We start from the raw sequence: 25,609 nt of genomic DNA on the forward strand, positions 1-25,609 counted from the left end.
TGGGCCTATCTTAGAAAAGAAAGGTTTAGATGATCTTTCCTTTTGAAATCATCATCATCATCATCATGATTATTAATATTATTACTATTGAGACTGCTACTACTACTCTCATTATTATTATTACTATTATTATTATTACTACTACTAATATTATTATTACTATTACTATGAATTTTATTATTATTATTACTATTATTATCACTATCATCATCATCATCATCATCATTGTAGCATAGTAATGGCTTAGAACAAGTTAGGATAGTTTCTTAGATACAATCCATCTTACATCCCAATAGATAAATTCTAATAAGGCAGGCTTCCTATCCACAATCTTGTTATTAATTATGTTTTATTAGCCAGTGCACAAGCCCATTGGCTTCTCAAGGAAATTTTGTTGAATTCCCTGTTGCTCCTCTGATCTTCATTCGAACTATATATGAATGTCTTCTGAACAGTGGGAAAGATAATTTGAATTGCAGATTTTAACCAAAGAGTTATAGCGTGAGGAAGAAAAGTAGAAGACTCCATGAAGGCAAAGATGAATCATAGCAAACATCACATATGCATAAACTATGGATATTTATGATTGTCCAGCATCTGGATGGCGTGTTATGTTGCACCCATTTCATCAATCCAGTTCTTCATTACTCCTAAAGGAACGAGGAATTCGTGTGTTGGTAACAAGATACAACACATACCGCCCAACTGCAAATGGGTCAGGGTCGTATCTTTTGTGCAAAAGAAGGATTTGCCTTTCTTCGCATCAATCCACCATATATTGGATCGCGCAATGGTTGCTTCGAGATCTACGCATATGGATGAATAGAAAAATTCAAAGTGCTTTGAGATCTGTAACATGATTCTATTTGAATTATAAAAGGAATTATGATCGTGTCAATTTATTTTCTTAGAAAGAATTTAACCATTACTAGATAAAAACAAGATAGAACACATACCACCCAATTGCAAGAGGGGTTAGGGTTGTATCTCTTGCGCGAAAGAAGGATTCGTCTTCCTTCGCATCAATCCACCATTAGATCACGCAATGGTTTCTTCGAGATCTATGCATGTAGATGAATAGAAAGATTCTGTGTGCTTTGAGATCTGTACGAAGCATGATCCTATTTAAATTATGAAAGGAATTAGGACCATGGCAATTTATGCTTTAGGAAAGAACATATACCACCCACCTGCAAGAGGGCTCAGGGTCGTATTCTTCGTGTGAAAGGATTCGCCTTCCTTCACATTAATCCACCATTAGACCGCGCAACGGTTGCTTCGAGATCTCCGCATATGGATGAAGAGAAAGATTCGAGTGCTATGAGATCTGTACGAAGCATGATCCGATGGGCGATGCCAGCAAACAAAAAAGATGCAACCTGGACCCATGCAAGAGCACTAATAACTATATATATATATATATATTGACGCTGCCACAAATTCTTTCTAATACTTATCTGTCGTTCACCACCAATTTTCCCTCTACCATCTTCGTACTAATCATCACCAGACATGAGAAGCTTTGGTGCGCTCTCCATGCATGGCCGAGCCACATAGATGGCAACATTTGGCTTGGCCACAATATCCTATAAAAACCAGAAAAAATACATCAGAATGGGGACAAAATGATCGTGGCCACGAACAAGACAACTCGGCCACCACAAGCATCGAGCAGGCCTTATCCCCATCAGCCATCATCGCAATCAACTGGATAAATGGTGGGCCTTCCATCATTTATTCAACTTGTCCATCCTCCTCCTTGGCTTCTCCTCCATTTTATAATCGAATACTGCAAGAAGCCACACTGCGAGATCAAGGGATCATATTCTCGAGCACATGAAATGGCAACGCAGGCGGGTCCAATCTCTGGAACAACCGCAGCAGCCCAAAGGCGCCATGCAAGAAGGAACAAGCACCAGGACCAGAGCTCCACATCCTTCATCCTTGGCAACATTGCAGAGCTCATCCTGCCTCCTTTGGGTGTGCCAAGCTCCAACCACACCCAGACTGACTCCAAAGCGAGAGCTGTTTCACCGATGGATTCGAGATACAGGTTAGAACTAATAGCACAATCTCCAGCAGTACTTCGCAATGCACGACGCTGCATGGAATGAATGCATGCATGCATGTTGAGAAGCTTAATTTTTTGGAAGGAAATGGTAATAGAATTAAGAAAACTGAGAGATGCCATTCAGGTACTGGGAAACGTTCATGGTGATGCTGGTGGCCTACTCCGCATGGACGTTCCCTCTGGAGATCGCTTTCATGAATGCCGCTCCGAAGGGAGGACTTTTCATCGCTGATAACATCATCGATGCGTTCTTCGCTGTCGACATCATCCTCACATTCTTTGTGGCTTACATCGAACCAAGAACACAACTCCTCGTCCAGGATTCCAGAAAGATTGCAATCAGGTTGGTTGATATCTCTGCTGCTAATCCTTGGAGTACTACTGGTGTCAAATTGAGTAGAGGCTCATATAGGACTTGTTCCTTTCCTGATGCATGGAATAATCTCAAGAAGTGTGGCTTCCCTGTGCCATCCAGTTTAGCTAATGCGCATCTGAAGGCACCCAAAATGCACCTTGAGTTAGATTGGACAGCATCCACAGCTAGTGGAAATTCCACTCTCACAATATTATTAGTCCAATAATTTTACCAACCATATTTGACAGTGTCTGGAGTCAAAATTTTTATATGGGTCTTGACTTGAAATTTTCTTTTACGTACCATCTCAAAGCCAGTGCTTCCACAGAGGGCATTCTTATTAGCTAAACGGGTAGGTATAGGCAGGATTCGAGTTTATTGGAATCTACAGCCCAAAGATTTTGTCCATTCCACTAGTTGGCACCTACGGTCAAAATTATCATGTGGCTGTCGATCTGAAATCTTCTCTTACCTACATCCCGATTAGTGTTGCTATAAAGGCTATTCTTTTTAGCAAAAGAAGATGTAGATGGCCTATCAACCTTGTTGGATGATACAATCAGCCACAACATTTTCCAATCGCCTCGGGCTTTCAAATTGAAGCATCTTTTTGTTCCCCACCCATACGTGGATAAGGCCTAGCATGTTCTCTATGGCCGGACTCATTTCTCCACACAACACAACACATACAAAGTTGACAAAATATTATAGTCGAGGTCTTTTCAATAATCCTTGTTCCGAGTTAATCCGATCCCCGATCATATAAGATTACCACGTTCGGTATACTATATTCTACTGGTTAAAAATTTTCGGATATTCATGAATAATCTGTTTGGTATTCCATAGGAATTCAAGATTACTGGCCATATAAAACGAAAACTATCTTTAATATATTCCATAAAAATATACTTATTAATTATATAAAAATATATTATAATATGTTATTAATATATATTAAAGAAGTATTAATTATTATTATAAAATTAATATTTTTATTTATACTTATAGTATATTATTATTTTAATACTAATATTTATTTAATCAAAAAATATAAGATAAATAAAAGTAATATATTAAATAATTTTATAATATAAATATAAAGCACAATAATATATTTCAATTGTAGTTTAAGAACATAGTTGAACAATAATATGATCGATAATATATTATAATATAATATATATCATAAATACTATATATGTAAAATAATATATAATATATTAATGGTATATTGATAAGGGATATTTTTTTTCATCAAATTCCAGCATACTATCACTATCCTAGGGTGACCTTGTACAGCCGTCCTCAAGGATGGGTTTACCAGTATTGGGTTGGATAGTAGATTGAAAAGTATAAGTGACTTGAGATTACTGCAATATAAGATCACCATAGTGCAACTAAATGCAATAATTTCATTGCTTTTATTCACATCACCTTTGATCTTGAGATCATCACCCCACACCAAACGCCCTTTTTTGTGATAAGGAGGTGGAAGTGCACTTTCCAATCATCATGGTTTAGATGTGAGACAACACAACCCGATACAATGATCTCATTCTCCATCATATTTCATGCTCCAGGATTCTAAGATATCACATGATATTTGATTGAAAAAAATCCTATTCACAAGGCTGGAAAATTATGTCACACAAGTGATAGATTTCCAAAAATCCCACTTCATCGATGGGCACATCTCTGGACTACTGCAAGAATTCTCTATTATCACTTCTCGAAAAACAATTGAGTGGCAATTCTCAGGTACTTATCTACATGGTTTGTCATGGATGTGGCCTCAACAATTCCATATGAGGCTCTTGGCTTCTTGATCACAGGCAGAGTGAAGGCAGGGATCTCCTACAGCCTGTTGGGCCTGTTAAGACTTTGGCGTCTAAGGAAGGTCAAGCAACTCTTTACAAGGTGGAAAAGTTTATGTTTGATGATGCAAAGCATACATGAAATGTAGAAACTTTTATGAGCACTAACTTTTCCATTGGCCTGCAATGCAGACTTGAAAAGGATATCAGATTCAGCTATTTGTGGATAAGATGCTGTAGGCTCCTATCTGTAAGTTGAAATATCAGCAACTGAACTTTTGAGTTTGTCCACTGCTAAAATTTGAAACTAGCAACATTTGAGCACCTTCATGTCAGTTATATTGCAGAGATCATTAAGAACATCCACAAACTGAAACTTCTCAAGAAATGAGACACTTTAGTAACAGTCCTGGTCCGGAAATTTAATTTATGTGCTCCAACTAGTCTATATGCAGTGCTACATATTATTCAGCATGTCTCTATAATTTTTTATGTAGTATGTGCACTTAATATGCTGCTGCATCAATGTGATCCAAAAAAATGGCAGAATTGAAAGTTTAAATCATCGATGCACACGAGTGTTCAGCTGCATCCTAGAAGGAACATGTTTTTGAGTAGAAATGATGAAATTCCTGCGAACATGGTTGGTGCAGGTTACCCTTTTTCTAATGCATTGTGCTGGGTGTCTCTACTACTTGCTAGCCGACCGATACCCCAATCAGAGAAAGACATGGATTGGTGCAGTGATCCCAAATTTCAGAGAGGCTAGCTTGTGTGTCCGTTACATATCATCCATCTACTGGTCCGTCACCACAATGACCACCGTTGGCTACGGTGATCTCCATGCAGTGAATGCAAGAGAAATGATCTTCAATATATTATACATGTTATTTAACCTAGGTCTGACTGCATATCTGATCGGGAACATGACAATTTTAGTTGTTGATGGAACTCAACACACAATGGAATTCGTAAGAACTTTTCATTCCACACATGATTATTTTTCGATATAGTTACATAACATGATTTCGATATAGTTATATGACACGCAGCAGAGAAATGCATCATAGACAAAGTTTTCTTCTTTTTCCTCTTCATTTCATTTAATTTTAGAGAAAGAGAGAAAGATGCATTCTAGTTTATTCTCTCTTTCTTTTGTTTTTAATTTGAAATAATTGCAGAGAAACAGCATACAGGCAGCATCTACCTTTGCATATCGAAACCATTTACCTCCGCATCTGGGAGAACAGATACTGGCTCATATGTGTCTGAGATTCAAGACAGAGAGTTTGAACCAACATCAACTGATGGACCAGCTACCCAGATCGATATGCAAAAGCATCTGCCAGCACCTCTTCCTGCCAACTTTGAAGGAGGTCTATCTCTTCCAAGGTGTCTCAAGGGACATGCTCTTGCTCCTGGTTAGATATCGCACTCCGGTCCAGAGTTAATACCACTCTATACACTAACAACACTATTTGAAATTATACTTGTATAATTCTCTCAATAATATTTGTATTCTTTAAGGTTACTAAGATGAAAGCAGAGTACATTCCACCTAGAGAGGATGTCATCATGCAAAATGAGGCCCCAGATGATGTCTATGTTGTAGTATCAGGCAAATTAGAGATTGTGTATTGTGACAATAAGAAAGAAGAAGTGGTTGGAGACCTGAGCACAGGAGATATATTTGGAGAAATTAGTGCACTCTGCAATAGGCCTCAAAGCTTTACATTTCGGACCAAAACATTATCTCAGTTACTGAGGATGAAGCAGTGTGCCCTTAGAGAAGTTTTGCAGACTAAACAAGAGGATAGCATAGTCATTATCAAGAACTTTCTGAAGGTAATGTCTAAGGTGACTCAAGCTTATTAGTCATGGAATTCTGACATATTCAGCAATCTTACAACAATACTTCCAACCATGTTATTCAAAATTTTACAGCACCAAATTGAATACAAGGATATCAGCACAGAGGATTTGCTAGAAGAGAATGGAGAGTATGATGAAGCCAACATACCTTGCAATCTATTGACTGTAGTTGCTACTGGAAGTAGCAGTCTTGTTGAAGGACTTCTTAAAGCAGGAATGGACCCAGATATCAGTGACTCAAGAGGAAGGACACCTCTGGTACAGTTTCTATTCTTCTTTAACAATGATTTGGTATCCTGAGGTATCATAATTTTCTTCTGTGATGCTTCCTCTTACATTTAACGAAAAAAGAGAGTCAACTTTTTTCATACTCTATAATTCTAGATTTCTGGAGAAGAAAAACTCCACAATAAGATGATGATAATTATAACGTTAGTGAATTTTCTCAGAAAAAATCATAACACTAGTGAAGACATCTACTTAGGGGCCATTGCTCGCTGCAATTGTAAAAGGCATGGGTTAACAGGTACAATGCCGCGGGTTGAAGTCCTGCGACAGCCTCTTTGTGCCAAAAAAATGCCAAAGATTGGTTTTGTGCCGAGTCCGCCCATCTTAAGACCCTGAACTGCCAGGACCTTAACTGGACAATGGCCTCTTTTCTTTAGCAAAACATATCCACTTATCTGTCATGTCATGCAGTTAACCAGCTTTAGTCAAGCAACACAAAGATAAAGAAGCTAATTCTATGATCGAAAATCAAAATTAAAGATCCATAAATTAGGATATGGATAGAAAGCGAACTTTCTCACAAATATTTGAAGCATTATTTTCATGATTGTATTCATTGCTGCTAACTTGCTGATTTGTTATCAGCACGTAGCAGCATCAAAAGGATTCGAGGACTGTGTTTTGGTCTTACTCAACCATGCTTGCAATGTCAATATTCAAGGTAGACAACTCAAAGCTCAGAATGTTAATTTTCTACTGCAAATACTGATGGCAGCTAACTGTTGCAGATGTGGATGGAAATACTCCACTATGGATTGCCATCACTGCAAAGCATCACAAAATTTTCAATCTCTTGTACCACTGCGCATGCATCTCAAATCCCAATATTGGTGGCAATCTTCTTTGCCTTGCTGCTAAAAGAAATGATCTCTCCACAGTTAAGGAGCTGTTAAAACATGGTTTAAACATAGAGTCGGGGAACCATGAAGGATTAACTGCCCTACAAGTAGCCTTGGCTGAAAACCATGAAGAAATAATAAGATTCTTGGTCATGAATGGAGCGAACGTAGAGAAAGCAGATCCAAGTGGAAGGGGACAAAGCAAAATGAAGCACCACTTGCTTGAAGAAATGGTGCACCAAAGAGAAGTTGGTTACCCAATTACAGTGCTTGAGTCCCCTAGTGAATCAGAGCAAATAAAGGTGTCTGGGGAGCAAGGGCACATGTTGAACTGGGAAAGAATTGGACATTGCCCAAGGGTCAGTGTGTATAAAGGCCATCCGTTGCTGAGAATTCCTAGTTCAGAAGCTGGAAAGCTGATAAGTTTGCCAAACACTATGAAAGAGCTCAAGAACATTATCGGTATGCATCTGTATCTCTATTTATATGTTTTGCAAACCATAGCTGTGTATTCAATTCTATGATGCATGCACAACACTTCTAAGAGTAAAAATTCTGCAAAAGTAAGTTAGAAGTATTTTATCTTTATAGTGATTTAAGAATGTTGTGCCTATTTATTGCAAGATTCAAAAATTCTATGAGAACCAAGTTTCTTATTTATTGACAGGGGGGAGGCTTGGAATTGATGCAAGCAACAGAACAGTAACAAATGCAGATGGTGCAGAGATAGACTCCATGGAAGTGCTTAGGGATAATGATAAGCTTTTCATAGTTGAGGATGAAGAATTTATCAAACTTAATGTCAGAAAATATTAAGTGAGCAGTAACTTAAATATTGCAACTAAATTTCCAAGGTTCTAATATTTGTTTCACATGGTAGGCTTTTAAGAATGTGATGTGGAGCCAAAAAAACCTCAATCACTTGCAGTGATTCATCTCGCATATTTACGGCAATACATAAACAAAATGTCTTATGCAATATGCACATCATCTTTAGCAACATCGTTGCATGCATTTGTTTCGCTGGCATAATACTAAATATTAGCTCTTATGAAGCATCTCTAGGTTTAACAATAGCTCCTACACATCGATCATTTTTCTCTCTCTTTTATTTTCTTCCTCTATATTTGGTTCTTAACTTTTACATTCAACCGATCATTTGTTTTCTTCATTTTTTGCTATATGATTGACACCTACATGGCATGGCTTCAGACAAAGCAATAGCTGTAAATGGAATTCAGTTTTCTCCCAAATGTCCTTTAATCTATATCAAGCAACAGAAAAGAAGAGGCATAGAATTTGCTGCCCACTTGTCGGTGGTATGAGATTAATCAAAATAAACTCTTGAGGTCCTTAAGCACATGTCTGAACTCAAATGTCATATATAATCCTTTTCGAGCTCAAGCGTACCCTGAGAATTTTAAAGTTTTGACGTAGAATCACGTTCAGTACACTAAGACAGTGTTATGGTTCATCACTAAATCTTGTTTCATCCTCTCCATGACATTTGTTATGAGTCGGGGCAACTAGAAAAGCAACAGTGTTGAGGCTGCTTAACTATTATAGTTGATAAAATCATTGGGATTTGGTATCAATGACTTGAGTTCCAATACTGCTCTCCCCCGATTTCTATCAGGTTTTCTGCCATCTCAGTTCTTGAAGTTATATTAAAAAAGTAAATAATATTTCCTCATCGGATGTTTCTATGCCCCCATGCACAAAGCAAAGGAATACTTTTGCTCATCCACCAATGAGAAGGCTTGACCTGCAAGACTTGAATATGTCTGATATGGCTCTAAGATTTCAGGTTCATAGAGCTCATGACAGAATTTTTTGCTCCGACGTATGCTATTTTTAAAGTCATATTAAAACATAGGACCCAAGCAACCTTTTTTTTCTTTTCTTTTTTTCTTTTTTTTTTTGACAGAAGGTATTCAAGCAACCATGGCACTAATGTTAATAGCACAAAAAAAATACTGGCAACAAAATGATCAAAATGGCAGACTCCAAGCTTGAATTCAAATATTAATGCCACAGATCAAACAAAGCTGTGAGGTCTACCACTTACAATGAAGGACTGCCACAGTTGCGAACTCCGGCCCCCCTGCAGTTGGGAACTCGAGGGTTCAGAAACTGCAGCCTTAGTATAGAAGTCTGCAAGTGAACTGCTGACTCTCCACTGGCTTGCAGCCTAATAAGTTTGTCAACTAACCGAACACAGTTTGAATTTATGTACCTTAATACCCTATTTGAACCCAGAAATTTGGGGTGAGGGAAACTCTCGAAACCATGAGTGACACAATCAATCATAATCACTTGCTGCAGAACTACACCTACAGTTAATTTCCAAAAACTCACAGGAGATACAGAGCCAAGACCTCCATGAAGACATGAGTTTCCTTAAGTATAGCTATAACCATCCAGGCTAGCTATGTTCATCAAGTATAGATATAAACACACTGATATTTTGTCAGCTCAGGAAATCAACCAAGCAGTAACTAGTTCACCTGTTTCTTTCTAGCAGCAAAACACAAGAATATTCAAGTTCTACTGATCTCCACCTTTCTTCAATTTCTGCTGCGGTGAGAACATGAGCCTTAACCTGTCTACAGAATGGTTGCACATTCAGTCCTGCTGTTACAAATGATATCTCACTCTCCCATTGTCACTTGAACAAACTAGGCAATCCAATCTTTCATTAAAACCACTACTGTTCCTTTATGTCCAAACGAATGTGTTTATGATAGATGACCCTTAGCTACCAAATGAATTTATGTACAGCAGTCATGAAATTTTGAGAATAATACACTGATTAAATGATGCTGCAAATAATAAATCATTCACATTTTGTTCATAGATCAGAGACACAGAGTCGGTCCACTTTTGGGAGACAACATGCTATTTTGGCAACATCTCAACCTTACACATATAATCACAATTTATCCCTCCTCAGGATTATTTTACAATGACATGAATGGTTGCTCCCAAGTGGCATCCAAGTCGTGACTTGTGAAAACCAGCATCATGTTGTGCTAAGAAGAAATTATCCTGCTATTAAGAGTTCTGAAAACATTATGAAGATTTTTCCTCCGTTTTGGATCTGTTGTTTCTGCATAGTGTATCGCAAGAGTCAGACAGTAGTTCCTCATGGGGGTATTCTCTAACGTAACTGAAATTATAAGAGTAGGAAAAAAACAAATCCTTTGCCAGCCCCGATTACACAATCAAGAGCACAACTACCTACTATTTTATGAAATTCTTAATTAACAGGAATCAAACAAACAACTAATCGAAGTGCCTAAGATTTCTCAAGCACCCTCACTGGATTATGAACAGATTTATTCCTCAACATTGAAATATAGTGAAGATCAAAAAGTTTATATCCCATGCCATTCTGCACAAAATGGGGTTAAGACAGCATGGGATTCTTAACAAAAAAAATCTGTTTCCTGTGTTAATTAACTGGAAACACAAAGGAGATTGTGAGACACTATTTGCTACTAACAGCTTCATGTTGTACTATAACTAGGACAACGGTGGTGGTATGCTAGAGAAACAGCAATCGTATAGCAACAAACTTCGTACAGAATGCACAACAAACTTCATATAATGAATAGTTCTGTAATGTCCATGCTATCAAAAAGAGAATCAACAATACATATAAGATAAGGTAAAGCTCATCTTCAATATATGAATGTAAATAAAACGACAACTCCAAGATCTCTCTCATAACAAGAGTGTCAACTGTTGATTTCTTACGAAGGTCAAGGTATTAGATTATAGTTATTCAAACTAGAACCTGTAGCATACAATTCTATACGTTTGATTAACTTCTTAATACTGTGACCAAGTAACCCTTTTGAAACTTGGAAAGGGGTAAAAGCATCAAAGGCTAGATTAGGAAATCATATCTAAATGCTGAATTCTACCGGGTCAGATGTTTTATTGTCTGAAAGCCTTTCCCAAGGGCTTAGGAAGCCTCATAGGAATCGTTAGAATCTGACCTCAGGTCTTAAACAACAATAAAAATTTAGCGCCTTCTATTAGTTTTAAAGTCCCTGATGATTGTTCAGTTCTGGCATATATCTCTAGCAATATTGCCTCTATGAGCTTTCTCAAATAAAAGCTTATCACAATAGTACATTGTATAATTTTATTATTTTTTTCGCCATACTTGTCATTGACAACTTAAGAGACTTAGTTCAAGATCATTTGCTGATGAATGCTGCAATGAATGGAAATCAACCAGTATATTCATGAATATGATAATGACAAAGTTATTGATGAGAGCAACTATATGATATAGATACAAACGAGTTTTGACAGAATGGAAGAAACAAGTCATACAGAGTTACAACAATATGATGGACTGCAAGCAAGTTTGAATTAAAAGTGGTTTATTTGGAAGAGTCTATTCTAGAAGTGCAAATGGTGAATAAAGAGATACAATGGTGAAAGTAGCAATATTAAGGATTTTACATGTGAAATAGAGGTGGTAAACATATATATGTCATATTCAAAGATATAAGAGTGACTTTTAAGTAGCATCCAAGACAACTGTCGAGCAAGGAAATCTTAGAGAGGTAAAGAAAAATCAACTTGTCCTTGGAGATCGTGAGGTATGTCTGAGGACCATTCCTTAGTGTTCCTTTTCTATTCACAAGAATTAAGGAGAAAGATTAGGCTGCAGAACCAACCCTTAGAAAATGAGGAAGAGTAGACCTTAAGCTATCTAACTAATAATCTGGATAAGTATTTGAAAACATGAGCTCAGATTAGCTCGGAGTCCAACAGAGAGAGAATTTAAGAGGTCCATATCCTAAAGAGAATACACATGTGCTCTTGGGACTTTGAAATCAACAGAATTTAACCAAAAAGCTTGCCTAAACCACTCAAATGGAGGTAGGAGAGCCAAAATGTTTCTTTCTTAAATGTAAAAGGGGATACCCGATTCTTTTTCATATTCCATCCAAATCATGAACGTGTACTACAATATAAAGTTAGCAGCTTAGTATTTAAGAGTCTCGAAACAGAAACCTGAGACCAACACATGAAATAACAGACTGGAGAAGAGACCCCCAAAAAGCTTGGTGGTAAACTTTATAAGATTCATGGAGGAACATCCTAAACCCAATCTAAAAATAAGCAAGGCCTCTTGCGAATAATTACTTTTAGGGATTTTGAGGATTGTCGTTCATAAACCATGTGCAAGATTTTAAGCAACAGTTTTCAAGACACTTTTGAGGCATCATTCAAGACAGCAAATTCACTCTTTACACAGGATGTTCCAGCCGAGAAACACATATATTAAGGATTTGCTTGCCAAGGAAACCCCAACCAACCCCACCCCTATAATAGAAACAATTGCGGCAGTATCATTGGTTTGCATATTGAATATCATAATTCATATACGAGAGTTTTGGCCATGTGCTTCTAGTCACTTTTGAGGCATCATTCAGATTCCAATGTATAAGTAAAAGAAATAAAGAGAAGACTTCAAGACAGGGAATTCACCCTTCGCACAGGATGTACCAAGGGGCTAAGCACATGCTCTAAGGATTTGATCATCAATACTTGGTTAGAACAAACAAGTTTACCCATATCACTGTCGGCCCATGATAAAAATCATAACTTTAGTCTATACCTTGAATCATAGATGAGATATGATGAAGAAAACGATATCAGTTTTTCCAACTATTCAGAGATATCCCTTATATTACTAAACGAGAAAAGATAACAGATAAACAAAAGAGGAAACATAACAAATCATGAAACCCTAATTTCCAAAAGAGGGCACCAATCAGGGGAGCTAAAAATACATCAATGCAAAGAAGAGGAACAATAGAACGGACCTCAGAGAGGGATTGGAGTGATAGAAGCGGGAGATACGGTGGAGATTGGTGGGTTTAGGCTTCACCGGCTTCTTGCGGAGGCCGCAGATCTCCTGAACCAGGGGCACGTGAACCAGCACCGTCTTCCACGCCACGAACCAACCTGCGCCCAATCCAACGAGGAGCAGACCAAAAAAAAATAAAAATAGGTCAGAAACAAGGAATCAATCACTAGGGTTCACGGAGATAGACCAATGGAGGAATTAACAGATCGAGAGGGGATTTTATCTTTAAAACATAGGGTTTTTGGTGGTGGCTGGATTGGGACTCACTTAGGAGGATCAAAGAGAAGACGAACAAGATCGCGAGAAGAGGGCGAAGGAAGAAGATCGACGCGTGCTCCCAAAGCCACCGTGGCCACCGCTCGCCGGAGCCGTCGCCGCCGCCCATCTGGCCGCGCTCTCGTCCTCCCACGTGCTACCTATCGCTTGGAAAGGGCGAGAAAGGTTGAAGCTTTCTACACGGAGTCAGCAAAGACTTCCACGGAACCACGCAACGGAGCATCGCGTTGTAAGTATTTGGGAAGTAGTAAATTTAATCGGACAGCCTAACGAACTCACGTTCCAACGCAAACTCGGAAATCCTCTACCTTTGCTCGCGGACTTTTTATCTGACAGCCCCGCCTCTAAATTTTCTCAAAACCAATTTCGGTAAATATGTGCTTGATAATGGCAAGAAAAAGATACCGGCTTCCTTATTTAAAACCCAGATTCTAGGATAGCTATTACTGGCAGCTACCAGTTCTCCAATAATTTCAAAAGCTAAGATGAAGACGGCACAGGCCGGTTTGAACCATACTCGCATGTTGTAGGCTAGAGCAGTTTTACTTAAAAGCGACTCGCTACGGTAATTGGCTAGATCCAAGGTGGCACCCACACCGCCAGTGTCACTCCTTGCTTCGAAATATTTGAGTCATAATTAATAGCGGCATGGTATTCAAATAAATACGTTTTCAGAGAGACTAACAGGATGCAAATTGGATGACTTCGTATGTGGCTAATCACTCCGGAAATGCCATGTAAGTTGGAGAGAAGGAGTTGCTTAGAACGTTCCATAATTTGCTATTTTTTGACTTTTTTGGATGTGTTCATTCTAGGACAGTATGAATCATTCGTTTTAGCAGAAAAAAGAAATAACAAATATTTTTTCTACTTAATTCACTATAATGACTATTTTTTATCTAAATTAATAATTTGCCGAGATAACCCTATTATAATAATGGGAAGCATTTAGGTACGGTGAACCTAGGTTATAAGAAAAATATTTAAACAAATAAACAATATCAAAAACGGCTCTAAATGGAAATATCTAATGAATGAATTCATAAAACTGATCTGAAATAATTAACAAATAATTTAATATTATAATTATGGGTACCATTATTGTGATCCTGGAATCTCTAACTTTATCAAGACTGATATCCCGTGTGGACAAGAACATGTTCTTGTCAATGGCTAGTCAATATTTTAAAAAATTTCCTGCAAAACAAATAATTTAAGCTGTTTGACCTGCTCAACTTAGTCAAGTGAATCAATCAGCCCAGTTTGACCCATGATGGTTCATATCCATGATAAAACCTGATATTTCACCATTTTACCAAGTCTCTTTAGATAGACTTTAGAGTTCGCCAATATAAACCGTAGCTTCTAGAATTTATAAACTTTCGTGATAAGATTTATTAAAAATATTATAAAATTCATATCCTTTAGTTTATTTATGTTTGATATCTAATATCTTCGAACTATCTCTACTCTTCGCCTTTTTCAACGGGCTAGATCTAATTCATTTAGTATTTTGTCAAGAACACTTCAAGGTGAAAACATGTAATCCCTTGGATTTCAAAACAAGTTCTTTAATTAATTCTTACTCTATCATGATGCATCTAAGTTTCTTTATATATAGTCCTTATCATTACTCATGTATGTAACTTAGACATAAGCAAGAATTTCTTGTATCACAAGGTAACAAGTAGAAGTTTTAAGTCGAGTAAAGCTAACTATACTACTACTACTACTACAAGCAAGAATTCACTGCCTTCTATTGTTGACTTTTTATTTTTGATAAATCAGATGAATTATACTATTGACCTTTAAAGTCCAAATTTCATAAATTTAATCAATATCAAATTCATAGGTGCTTACAAAATCGTAACATTACCGCTTACAGCTATTTTTCTTTTTTATTACTATTGTTAATATCCTATAAATTTAACAACTTATAGGCTTCAAAAAGAAAAAAGTGGCATATCATTCTTTTTCTTTAAATCCATCTCAAAACCACACTGTCCAAAACAAAATTCTCAAACCCATAGAAATATTACCATCCACATGATGAGGTCTAATATCAGAAACAAATGAATGGATGGCAATGTTGCAAATCAAGCCAAGTAAAATATTTCATTAGCTTACTAAACATATAATTAAAAAATAAAAATATCTAATGATACTAGTTTTTAACAATATATATGGAATGCTTATCTCAACCTCTCATAATTTGTAGGGAATGAGTGGTCATGAAACTATTTTCTAGATTTTTTATTAGGGCTGAAAGCGAGTTGGATTATATGCAACCATATCCGTGTCTGTATCCGACTCGGGTCAATTCAGATACTAGATTTTTGGTCCGATCGAATTCAGATATGGATACTAGATTCAAATCCGGATCTAGATATCCTCTTGTTCATACGTTTCATCCTACTTTTTTCTTCGTCGTTTTCAAGCAACTAGATTTTTGAATATTCCGTCCACTTCCTAGTTTCTATCGAGCAATTGTAACCCAATAACAACTCTAAAATACCTTAGAGACGCCATAAATTCCGTCTACTTCACTGACAAGCAACTTTGATTGATATATCTTTTATACAATTATTAGTTTTTATTATTAATAAATAATTATTTAAATTATATATTTTTTAATTGAATTTTTCTTTTATGATCATATCTTCATTTCTAGTTTTCAACATTAATTTTTGCTCAAATATTATTAATATCTGAAAAGATATGCTATTTATATCCATATTCAATTAAAAAAATATGGCTATATTTAATATCTGATTCGCATCCGTATCCATATCCATTTATAACAAATATAGATATGCTTAATATCCAATTCATATCCGTATTCATTTAAAATAAATATGAATATTATTTTTGATATCAGTATCTATATCCATATTTATTAAAAAAAATAAATTTGAATATAAAAACTTTTCACTCATACCACCTTAAGTTCTACAATTAATCATAAGATGCTTGTGCTTACATTGAGGTAGACCTACCTAAAAACAATGACTTCAAAGAAAGGGTTACTATATCGTGCATAGCTGCAAGCCAGCTGGCCCCCATTAGGTTGCCGAGATCTGTACGAGCCCAGGCAATAATTCCGTGACGAATAAGTTGAAAAAAACCAATCTAATCTTGTTCCCAGCCGCAATTGATCACGTCCACCAAGTGGGCGGACCCTATCGTCTGACCCAATCACACAAAACCCCCACCACCTTTCGGCTTAGACGATAAGGCGATGGCGTTAAGGCAACCACGAATTAGACCCACCGACCGAAAACATAGGTGGTCCCCAGGGACCACCGCCCTAATCCCCTCCGAATCTCGACGCCGCCGACCACTAAGATTTACCATCAGGACGTAAATTCCACTCCTTTCTTTCGAACTTTAAATAACGAAAATCTCAAGTCTCAGTTCTCAACTCCTTTAGTCTAAAATTTAGGCATTCTTCCCTATCGTTGAAAAAAAAAATAATATTTCTATCTATTCATTATAATATACAGAAGCAGTATTTGATGAGGTGGACTAAATTTGATATAATTAATTATAAATTAATTTAGATGAAGTTCGGTAATGCTGACTATATTTATCACAATTAATCACAAATCAATGATTCTAACATTACCTCCTCTCAATCAAATCGTAAACAAATAAAGAGACCTCACCGGCACAGGCATGGGCACGCAAAAAGTGGCATCAACCCCTATCAGACAGCTACTTATGGACTTTTGTAGCGTCATCTCCATCCCCGCTTTATAATTCCATCTAAAAATCCTATTCCACTTTGGTAGATGTCAACACCAAGACCCTCATCCAAGAGTCAAAACCCTGTCGATAATAATAATAAAAAAAAATCACATGCACCTTTGGGTCGTCTTCTCCACCATAAGTGCATGCCTAAAGTCCCATGCAAGCAGACCATCTTTTTTCACAAACTAAAGATTCAAAAATAGATAAGAAATATTTAAAAGTTTGCGTAATTTAACTATTGATCGAGGCCATCTTGATTGGCATAATTCTGCTACAATGATTGGCTGAATCTAAAAACAAGCTAAGCATAGACCTCCTGTTTCAAAACATTTGGGTTCACAAAAAAAATAGTGTAAAATGGCGTTGTTAGTAACAAAAAGAAAAAAAAAACAGTTAGTCCCTCATTTGCCAGCCAAAAAAAGACGGATTGAAGAACCCCAAACAAGTTTATAAGACTATATTGAAAGTGTAAATCATCATTTCGAGTCTAGATAATCCAGGGACAAGTCAGAGATGTGAAACGTAGGAGTTCGAACTCGTTTAATACTTTTGTCAATTGCTTATCCAGCTTAGTCGTCCCCCCCCCCCCCCCCCCCAAAAAAAAAAAAAAATCTATTTGACACTTGCTTATCTGTTTCTGTCCCTTAATCCTCTTCCATCGTTCACGTAAAACTAAACCAAGCATGACAAAAACCTGCGCGTGTTCCTCAAGATACGATCAATAAGTTAGAGAATAAGGGAAGGAATTTAAAAAAGAAAAAGAAAAAAAAGGGAGTGAGAGAGAGAGAGTTGGAGGGCGCGTGCGTTCGGCCTGCCGCGTGGGTCCCGCCAACAGTACGAAATTCAAAAAAAATCGGAATTTATCATTTTATTCGTAGCTTATTTCGTTTCCCTGGCCATAATAGTGGGGAAATTAAATTCGGAAATCAATGCGGGCGCGGTTCTCAGAGCGCTGTCAACCGTCGGCGACGTCAATGTATTCTTGACAATTAGGGTGGTGGGCCCCAACCCGGGATCCCCGCCCCCACACCGAATCATTAGGCGTGCAACCTAATCCTATCCTGCGTCACTTCCCCACCCTTCTCCCCCTCTCTTCCCAGCCGTCTGATCCCCACAAATCACTCAGCTCCAACGGTGGACATCGCTTAAATTCCCATCCATCACATCCTTTCGATCAAATAATTGCTCCCCGTACCATCACGGATTGGCCGACGTCGTCCGTAGAAATACATGCGAGGTTGCGTAACCCGTACTCAAACCTACTCCGTGGGCGTACGTTAACGAGGTCACGCCACAGTAAGTACGTCATTATTTTCCTGATTAGAGGTGTATTAACGGCGGGAAGAAGAGATTAAGGGTGTAATTAGGGACGGGGGTCCCCAGCGGCATGGCACGAAATGCGTGACGTCCCATGCCAGCGTCGTCCATACCCTGATCCCGTCACCCCTGGGTCCATGGATCTCTCCCGTTGGGTCCATCCATCAGACGGTAAACACGCTCCCCGCGCTCTGCCATCCCACACGTGGTGGGCCCGCCATCCCCCGAGTATTCAACCGCGGTCCTTTCACAAGTCTGAGGTGGTAAACGGACCGGGGTTTACCTGTGTTCAATAAGCCATCGACACGTCAATGACACCCCCCATGGTTAGTCTAATCGACGGCGTCACGTGGCGCTTCCCAGTCGAGCATCCCCTGCCGCGGGCCACGTGTCCGGAATCACGTGATCCCTTCCTCTGCCGCCTTAAATCCGACCCACGCTCGGGCTGGTCCGCCTTAGCGGCGAAACGCAATTTAGCGGAGATTTTAATTCTCTTTTTATCCACCTCCGGAGTTGGGAAATCGCTGTAAGATATATTGAGGGGCGAGAGGCATGGGGACTTCATTTATAAAAGCTTAATTTCTTCGTCGCCCAGCGGAAAAACGCGCTACATTGGCTTGGTTTTAGGCCTAACAAGAAAGCGATAGTGAGAGAAGGCGGCGGGGGGATTTTGGGGGATGGATTTAAGCGTGGTGCCATACGGCGAGACGGGGAGAAGTAAAGGGGATGTGGGCGGAGAGCCGAGGGCGGCGTTGGAGCTCTTCGCCCCTGCGGCCGGCGGAGGCGGTGGTGGAGGGAAGTATAGGGAATGTTTGAGGAACCATGCGGCGGCGATCGGCGGGCAGGCGTTTGACGGGTGCATGGAGTTCATGCCGGGAGGTGAGGAAGGGACACTTGAGGCGCTGAAATGCGCGGCCTGCGGCTGCCACCGGAACTTCCACCGCCGAGGTGGCTTCTCCTCCAGCGATCCCCGCCGCCCGCTCCTCCTCAAGGCGGCTCCGCTGCCGCCGGCGTTCCTGCCCCCACCGCTGCACCCGATGCCTTTGCCCTTCCACGCGATCCACCCTCCTCCACCGCCGCCGCCTCCGCCGCAGCCCCCGGCGTATCAGGTGGATCGGAGCAGAGTCGGGTCGGAGACGCCACCGAGGCGTGAGGAGCCGCTGCCGCCGGCGGAGGGGCCGCGCGGGAGCGGCCGGAAGCGGTTCCGAACCAAATTCACCCAAGAACAGAAGGAGAAGATGCAAGCGTTCGCGGAGAAGCTGGGGTGGCGGATCCAGAAGCACGACGACGTCGCGCTCGAGGAGTTCTGCGTCGAGGTCGGCGTCAAGCGTCACGTGCTCAAGGTATGGATGCACAACAACAAGAACCACCTATCCTCCTCCTCCGCCACCTCCGCCACCTCCGCCGCCGCTCCCAACCCCGACGCCACCTCCGGCCCTCCCATCCGCGTCTAGTCCCACTCCCGCACTCCCCATAGTCAAATAAAACCATCATAATGTTTAACAATAATGACACCTACCGTTCAACTTCCCTCCCACTTTTTTTTTTCTTTGTTTTTTTGTTTTTAACAAAAAAGAGGAGGAGAGATCTGGGGATTTTAATTTCTTAGACATGCATGCGTGGAGACTGGCAACCTCCGGGAGGAGACGTGTATTTGGGGCAATTCCATCCGGATTTCTTACAATAGTAATCGCCTAAATCACTTTCTCTGCTCCTTATTTTAATTTAATCGAGTTCTCCTATGTTCTCCTATGTCCTATGATGGTTATTTTTAGTTTACTTTAACTCAGATGATAATGATATAATTAAGGTTGCAATTATTATATTCTGAGAGAATGTATGGGAGTGTGGACAAAGAAAGCGACCGAGATGGGGACCATGTTTTTTTGCCTGGTGGAGATTTTTGTGCATTTGTTGACGTCTGTCGCCTGCTCCCCGGACCGGTGTCCGGCGTGTCGCCGGATCTTTGCACCTAGATACTGTATCTAGGGTCCAGGGAAGGGCGGGGGAGGGAGATAACGGCGTGAGGGAGGGGAAACGTCGTTGGGGGGTTTGGTCGGACCGGTCGATGATCCCGGGGTCCGTCAAAGCTTGCACCCTGACCCTTGTGGTGTCGTGCTGTCGTAGCAAGCCAACAAAAAAGCTTGCACCCTAAAGCGGTTGTGAAACGTGACAAGGACGCATGCGAGGGTCTTGCATTTGGTTCCAAATTAGATGCTGTTACATTTATAGTAGGTTAGGAGTAGATTTCGAAGTTGGAATCCAGGATTTTTGCGTGGTATTTCTTCATTTATGGCTTCTGAGAGCAAGGAACGAGGTAAAAGACTCTCTCCTACCAGAGAAAATCTTATTAAAAGATTTAGGAATATAAAGATTTTTTTTTTTTTTTGGTTGAGGGGTGGAAGTAAATAAGTGAAAGAGGAGTAAAGAGAAGGCAAAGAAGAAGAAGAGCAAAAGCAGGAAAAGAAAGCATAGCACAAAATAAGAACAAAGAACAATCTTTGAATCGCTGCGGAGCATTTCGTGGGATATGAATACATAAAGAGCTTTTCTAATTAAGACAGCCTTCACTGAGCTAGGCTTGTGTATAAAAAGTATTGCGTTCCCTTCTCTTGACTTTTGATCGCTATATTAACTAATATAGAAAGGAGAGTGGGTGTATGACGTATTTGCAGAATATATATTTAATTTTAAATATTTTTATAAAATTAAAAAAATAAAAATAATATATTCTGACTCGTTTTTTTAAGATAAAATTTTGTTAAAAAAAATAATGCATTGGAAAAAAGAGCATAGGACACCAATTTTATTAAAGAGTTTGCCGAGCCGAGCAGCCATTAGTGGCATTCTATTCAAATAACTCCTCCAATCATCCGTGTGTACAGATCTCAAAACTGCACGATCCAACGATGAATTCGCACCCCTCGCCGTCGATGCATCCCTATCCGAACGTACGTTCCAGGGGAACATTTCATAACCCTTAGCTGCTTCGAAGTTTGGGATAAGAGGTTACGTATGGCCCACGTCATCTCTCCCCATCGTTCCTTGATGAAAGAAAAAAAACTCGCCATCTTTTCCATATCACCACACAACCAATTCAACGGGAAGCAGGGAGATAGAGAAGAGGGAGGATGGGCTTCTGGAACTGGCCTTGGAGAGCAAGATCACCATCTGGCTTCAGTTCATCCTCGACTGCCGAAGAGGTCACTGAAGGGATTGATGCCAGCCATCTTACAGCAGTCGTCACAGGTTCATTAGATCATCAAATTCAATTATATTATGCGACATATTTGCATTACAGTAAAGTAAAGACATGAAATTGTTCTGCTTTGGGGGGGAATTCAGATATAAAGTAAGGCTGACATAATTAGTTTATTCAGATAATAACTTGCAAAACTCAATAATTTATTGGTTTGTTGATAGCGATTCATTTCTTGTGTAAAACGAGAAGAATTACTTGCGAACCGAGTACATGAATAATTGAACAGTTATCCAATCATTTAGATAATGTTGTGGTTATGGATATAACACTGCACAGGGATAACTTTTATTGGCATTGAAGAAACCATATGTCACCTATCTTCCATGGTGTCAGTGAGCCACAACTTTTTCTTACTTTCTGAATTAGCTGTAATTCATAGTTTCCATTTTAACATGGACAATATTGTTGTCCATGCTATGCTTTTGTTCACATCCTTTTGATCATTTCAACTTTACCAAGCAGCAAAGATGATTAGGTCGTTTGACCTAATCTTTTCCCCACAAGAAGACTTACTAAAAGGAAAGAAGCAAAAAATAATTTGCTCTTGAGAGCTGCTGTGAGGACCAGGAATACACTTAATCTGACCCAAGGGAGAAGCAAAGAATGCTTTCTTAGTTGGGAGCCCCACAAGAGCACCCAAGAAGCATCGAAGCACCTGTTTTTTGTTTGTTTAGGTAGAACAAAGGATAAATATTTTCTTACAACAAAGGATAAATAAAAACTTATCGATCCATTTGTGGTTGTGCATGCTATTGTACGAGCAAGTATCATAAATGAGAAATGACAAAAATATTGCTTTAGTTCGGCTTGAATTTTAATAGCATTGGGTGGTTAGGATGATGTATAACATCCCACAATATTTTCTTAAAACAAAGGATAAATAAAAACTCATCCATTTGTGGTTGTGCATGCATGTATTGTACGAACAAGTATCATAAATGAGAAATGACAAAAATATCGCCTAAGTCTGGCAAGAATTTTAATAGCATCGAGTGGTTAGGATGATGTATAACATCCCATAATAGTTTCTTACAACAAAGGACAGACAAAAGCTCATCCATTTGTGGTTGTGCATAAATATATTGTAGGAGCAACAAATGGCATTGGAAAAGAGACAGCAAGGGTTCTAGCTTTAAGAGGGGCAAAGGTCATTATACCATCCCGAACCATGGAGAGTGGCATGAAGGTAAAAGAGAGCCTCCTTGAACAAAATCCAGATGCAAAGCTCCATGTCATGGAGATGGATCTCAGCTCCCTCAGCTCTGTCGACTCCTTTGCTCGTTCCTTCAATGCATCAAACAAACGCCTAAACATCCTAATGTGAGTATGAAGTGACGACTTGTGAATAAAACAAACCCGTTGAAATGCAGATAGAGATCATATCTCAAATGGTTTATGTTTTGGAATCTTTTTATTCTTATTTAGCCTTGCTGCTGCTAACGTACAAGATCTGGACTTTGTAAATTAAGCAACAATGCAGGCATAATGGCTTGTCCATTTCAATTGTCAAGAGACGGAATAGAGTTGCAATTTGCTACAAATCACCTTGGTACTAATTTTCTTCCTTAACAAAACTGGACTAGCGTTCAATCCCATGACAAGACCTGTAATTCTGTTCCCTTACCAATTCATTCGAGCTCTATATATAACTTTGAAATCCTGCCTGTATAATATCAGAGTGCTGAGAAAATTGACAGTAAATATGTTCTTTCTTTCTGAAACTGTAGGACATTTTTTACTGACAAATCTCTTACTCGAAAAGATGAAAGCCACAGCCAAGGAAACAGGAATACAGGGAAAGATAATCAATGTCTCATCAACTGCACACAAAAGAAGTGATGGATCTTGGTTTGATCTTGATAAGATCAATGACAGTTCAAGGTAGTTTTAGCTCCTTACCCAGATCATATTATATATATATATATATATATATGCAGAAATTGCTAATGGACATTCTCTTCATTTTCTCAGGTATAAACCTTTTGCCGCATATTCACACTCAAAACTAGCAAATATACTGCACGCAAATGAGTTATCTAGGCGTTTGCAGGTCGGCATCATCATCATCATCATCATATGACTATGGCTTAATGACCTGAAAATAACCTGACTTCTCTAAATATGAAATAATAGATCCTATGACTTAATGACTAGTATCTCGAGATATATTGCAATTTAGTGCGCATACGAAAATTTTGAGCATTAATGAAACAATTTCTGGAGCAGTGTTTATATAATTATATAACTATTCATGTTACATACCATTTTTCTTATAATGATACTTTAATATGACCATAACATCATCAACCATGTTATGTATCACTATCTAAGTTTTAGAAGGCCATACTGTCAAATTCAGAGTATATTTTAGTTTATCTGTAACAGCATCTATTTCATACCAGCTTATGCTGAAGCCAGGCACTGGTCTGCATCCATCATAATCTCATGCATGTAAATTTTAATTTTGCTTACCATTTAATCAAATGAACAACCATGATGTGTGAAATGCTTAAGAAAACCATGATGCATGATGTAGCCACTTCTGAAAAATATTACAGTTCACAACCATTTTAATATCCTGAAAGATGAAAAAATTGCTTTATTTGTTTGAACACATTAAGCCATAGTGAATAATATCTGTCCTTGCTTTGTGGAGAAAAAACCATATACTGCAGACTTATATATTCAATTCTAAGATGAAAAACAAAAAGAACTCTCAGATCTGCACCAATCCCTCCCCTACTTCCGGAATATATATTCCGAGAGCTAATTATTAAACTCTCCGAAATTCACTCAATTTTAAGTGCCTGCAACATTTTGTTTGGTATTATGAAAAATCAGCAGGGAACAAAACTTGAAATGCCCTAAAATTAATTTGTATCTGATGTCAATTAGGAAGAGGGATCTAAAGTAATGGCCAACTCTTTGCACCCAGGATTGATAATCACCAACATAGGTCGCTACTTAAACATAAATGGTAATCACCTTTGCTGCCTTCCATTTCTCTTCTGAAACTCCTTTTGGGTCAAGCAAATGAAAAATAAATATGTTTATTTTTTTCCTGTCTGCAGTTGTGGTACTTTCACTTGCTGCTCTAGCAAAACCTTTTCTAAAGAGCGTTCCCCAGGTATGCTTACCAGTTGTTATAGGCTTTTTTTTTTCTTTTAATATTTAATCTATTGGATACCAAAATCAGCTCATTGCATTTACAAATTGTTTTCTTGAAAACATTTCCTTTCAAGATTCTGATTCAGATGCTGTTTTTCTGGTAAAGCGTGAGGAAAACATCTGAAACTAAAAGGCATTTTACTCTGCAGGGGGCTGCAACTAGCTGTTATTTAGCATTACATCCAAATGCAACAGATATAACTGGAAAATATTTTGTTGACTGCAATGAGGCAACACCTTCTCTGAAGGCAAGGGATCAAGCTCTGGGCAAAAGGCTCTGGGAGTTCAGTGAAGAGCTTCTTAAGAGAAGAAGCAGGCAACCGTAACAACCTTGACAAAAGTTCAAGACATTACAAAAGTCCTCTGAATGTTTGTTCCACTCATCATTGTTATTGCACAGATTTTTGAGTGGTAGCATAAATACTTTGTGAATGCTTCTACATATTTTTAAGACATAGTAGAGTCTAATTAAGCTTTGTTTGTCTCCAATTCAAGCTTTATTCGACTCTCAAATCCAGAGCCGGATGCAGGCCATTCATCCATTCTGGCTAGTTTTCTGCAATGGAATTACAGGTTTAGAGGGGAATTAGGTGTGTCTTGCACATGATGATGTGCAACGCAAGTTTGCAGAAAGTGCAAGCTTGTGATTTGTGGAAGACGGAATACGAGATGTGCTTGAAGAAACGTTGAGACTGAAGAGC

General features: G+C 38.8%; 4 protein-coding genes and 1 long non-coding RNA gene across 8 annotated transcripts; 3 read left to right on the forward strand and 2 right to left on the reverse strand.

The window, feature by feature from the left end:
• Positions 1 to 351: 351 nt before the first annotated feature.
• LOC103701329 lies at positions 352 to 1,287 on the reverse strand. 2 transcript variants are annotated; one of them, XR_003384535.2, is made up of 3 exons: positions 1,191 to 1,283; positions 957 to 1,104; positions 352 to 806 (listed from the first exon to the last, which is right to left on the reverse strand). It is a non-coding gene; the product is annotated as an uncharacterized LOC103701329 (long non-coding RNA). The 2 variants fall into 2 exon arrangements; XR_003384534.2 differs by having other exon boundaries at positions 353 to 806; positions 957 to 1,121; positions 1,191 to 1,287.
• A 396-nt stretch (positions 1,288 to 1,683) lies between these two features.
• On the forward strand, positions 1,684 to 8,218 carry LOC103701412 (potassium channel AKT2-like). The gene is made up of 11 exons (XM_039133492.1): positions 1,684 to 2,053; positions 2,196 to 2,414; positions 4,185 to 4,343; positions 4,433 to 4,490; positions 4,894 to 5,211; positions 5,422 to 5,661; positions 5,768 to 6,085; positions 6,185 to 6,370; positions 6,986 to 7,061; positions 7,129 to 7,701; positions 7,907 to 8,218. Exons 1-11 carry the CDS (start codon positions 1,716 to 1,718, stop codon positions 8,053 to 8,055), a joined length of 2,634 nt encoding a protein of 877 aa, XP_038989420.1. The 5' UTR covers positions 1,684 to 1,715; the 3' UTR covers positions 8,056 to 8,218.
• LOC103701330 lies at positions 4,012 to 13,796 on the reverse strand. Of its 3 annotated transcripts, none has more exons than XM_017841402.3 (3): positions 13,403 to 13,796; positions 13,092 to 13,233; positions 4,012 to 4,547 (listed from the first exon to the last, which is right to left on the reverse strand). In XM_017841402.3, the coding sequence occupies exons 1-3, from the start codon at positions 13,518 to 13,520 to the stop codon at positions 4,535 to 4,537; spliced, it is 273 nt and encodes a 90-aa protein (XP_017696891.1). In that variant the 5' UTR covers positions 13,521 to 13,796; the 3' UTR covers positions 4,012 to 4,534. The 3 variants fall into 3 exon arrangements, with proteins under 3 accessions (XP_017696891.1, XP_038989421.1, XP_008781576.1); XM_039133493.1 differs by lacking the exon at positions 4,012 to 4,547 and adding an exon at positions 6,033 to 6,443; XM_008783354.3 differs by lacking the exon at positions 4,012 to 4,547 and adding an exon at positions 10,044 to 10,348.
• A 5,145-nt stretch (positions 13,797 to 18,941) lies between these two features.
• LOC103701413 (zinc-finger homeodomain protein 2-like) lies at positions 18,942 to 20,230 on the forward strand. Its single transcript, XM_008783447.3, has one exon. The coding sequence runs from the start codon at positions 19,156 to 19,158 to the stop codon at positions 19,930 to 19,932; it is 777 nt and encodes a 258-aa protein (XP_008781669.2). The 5' UTR covers positions 18,942 to 19,155; the 3' UTR covers positions 19,933 to 20,230.
• A 1,202-nt stretch (positions 20,231 to 21,432) lies between these two features.
• Positions 21,433 to 25,408, forward strand: LOC103701331 (short-chain dehydrogenase TIC 32, chloroplastic-like). The gene is made up of 8 exons (XM_008783355.4): positions 21,433 to 21,727; positions 22,829 to 23,060; positions 23,210 to 23,289; positions 23,468 to 23,621; positions 23,712 to 23,790; positions 24,636 to 24,717; positions 24,812 to 24,867; positions 25,058 to 25,408. The coding sequence occupies exons 1-8, from the start codon at positions 21,610 to 21,612 to the stop codon at positions 25,232 to 25,234; spliced, it is 978 nt and encodes a 325-aa protein (XP_008781577.1). The 5' UTR covers positions 21,433 to 21,609; the 3' UTR covers positions 25,235 to 25,408.
• Positions 25,409 to 25,609: the final 201 nt, after the last annotated feature.

The sequence above is a fragment of the Phoenix dactylifera genome, chromosome 14 (assembly GCF_009389715.1).
Source record: "Phoenix dactylifera cultivar Barhee BC4 chromosome 14, palm_55x_up_171113_PBpolish2nd_filt_p, whole genome shotgun sequence".
In the NCBI taxonomy this organism is placed as follows: domain Eukaryota; kingdom Viridiplantae; phylum Streptophyta; class Magnoliopsida; order Arecales; family Arecaceae; genus Phoenix; species Phoenix dactylifera.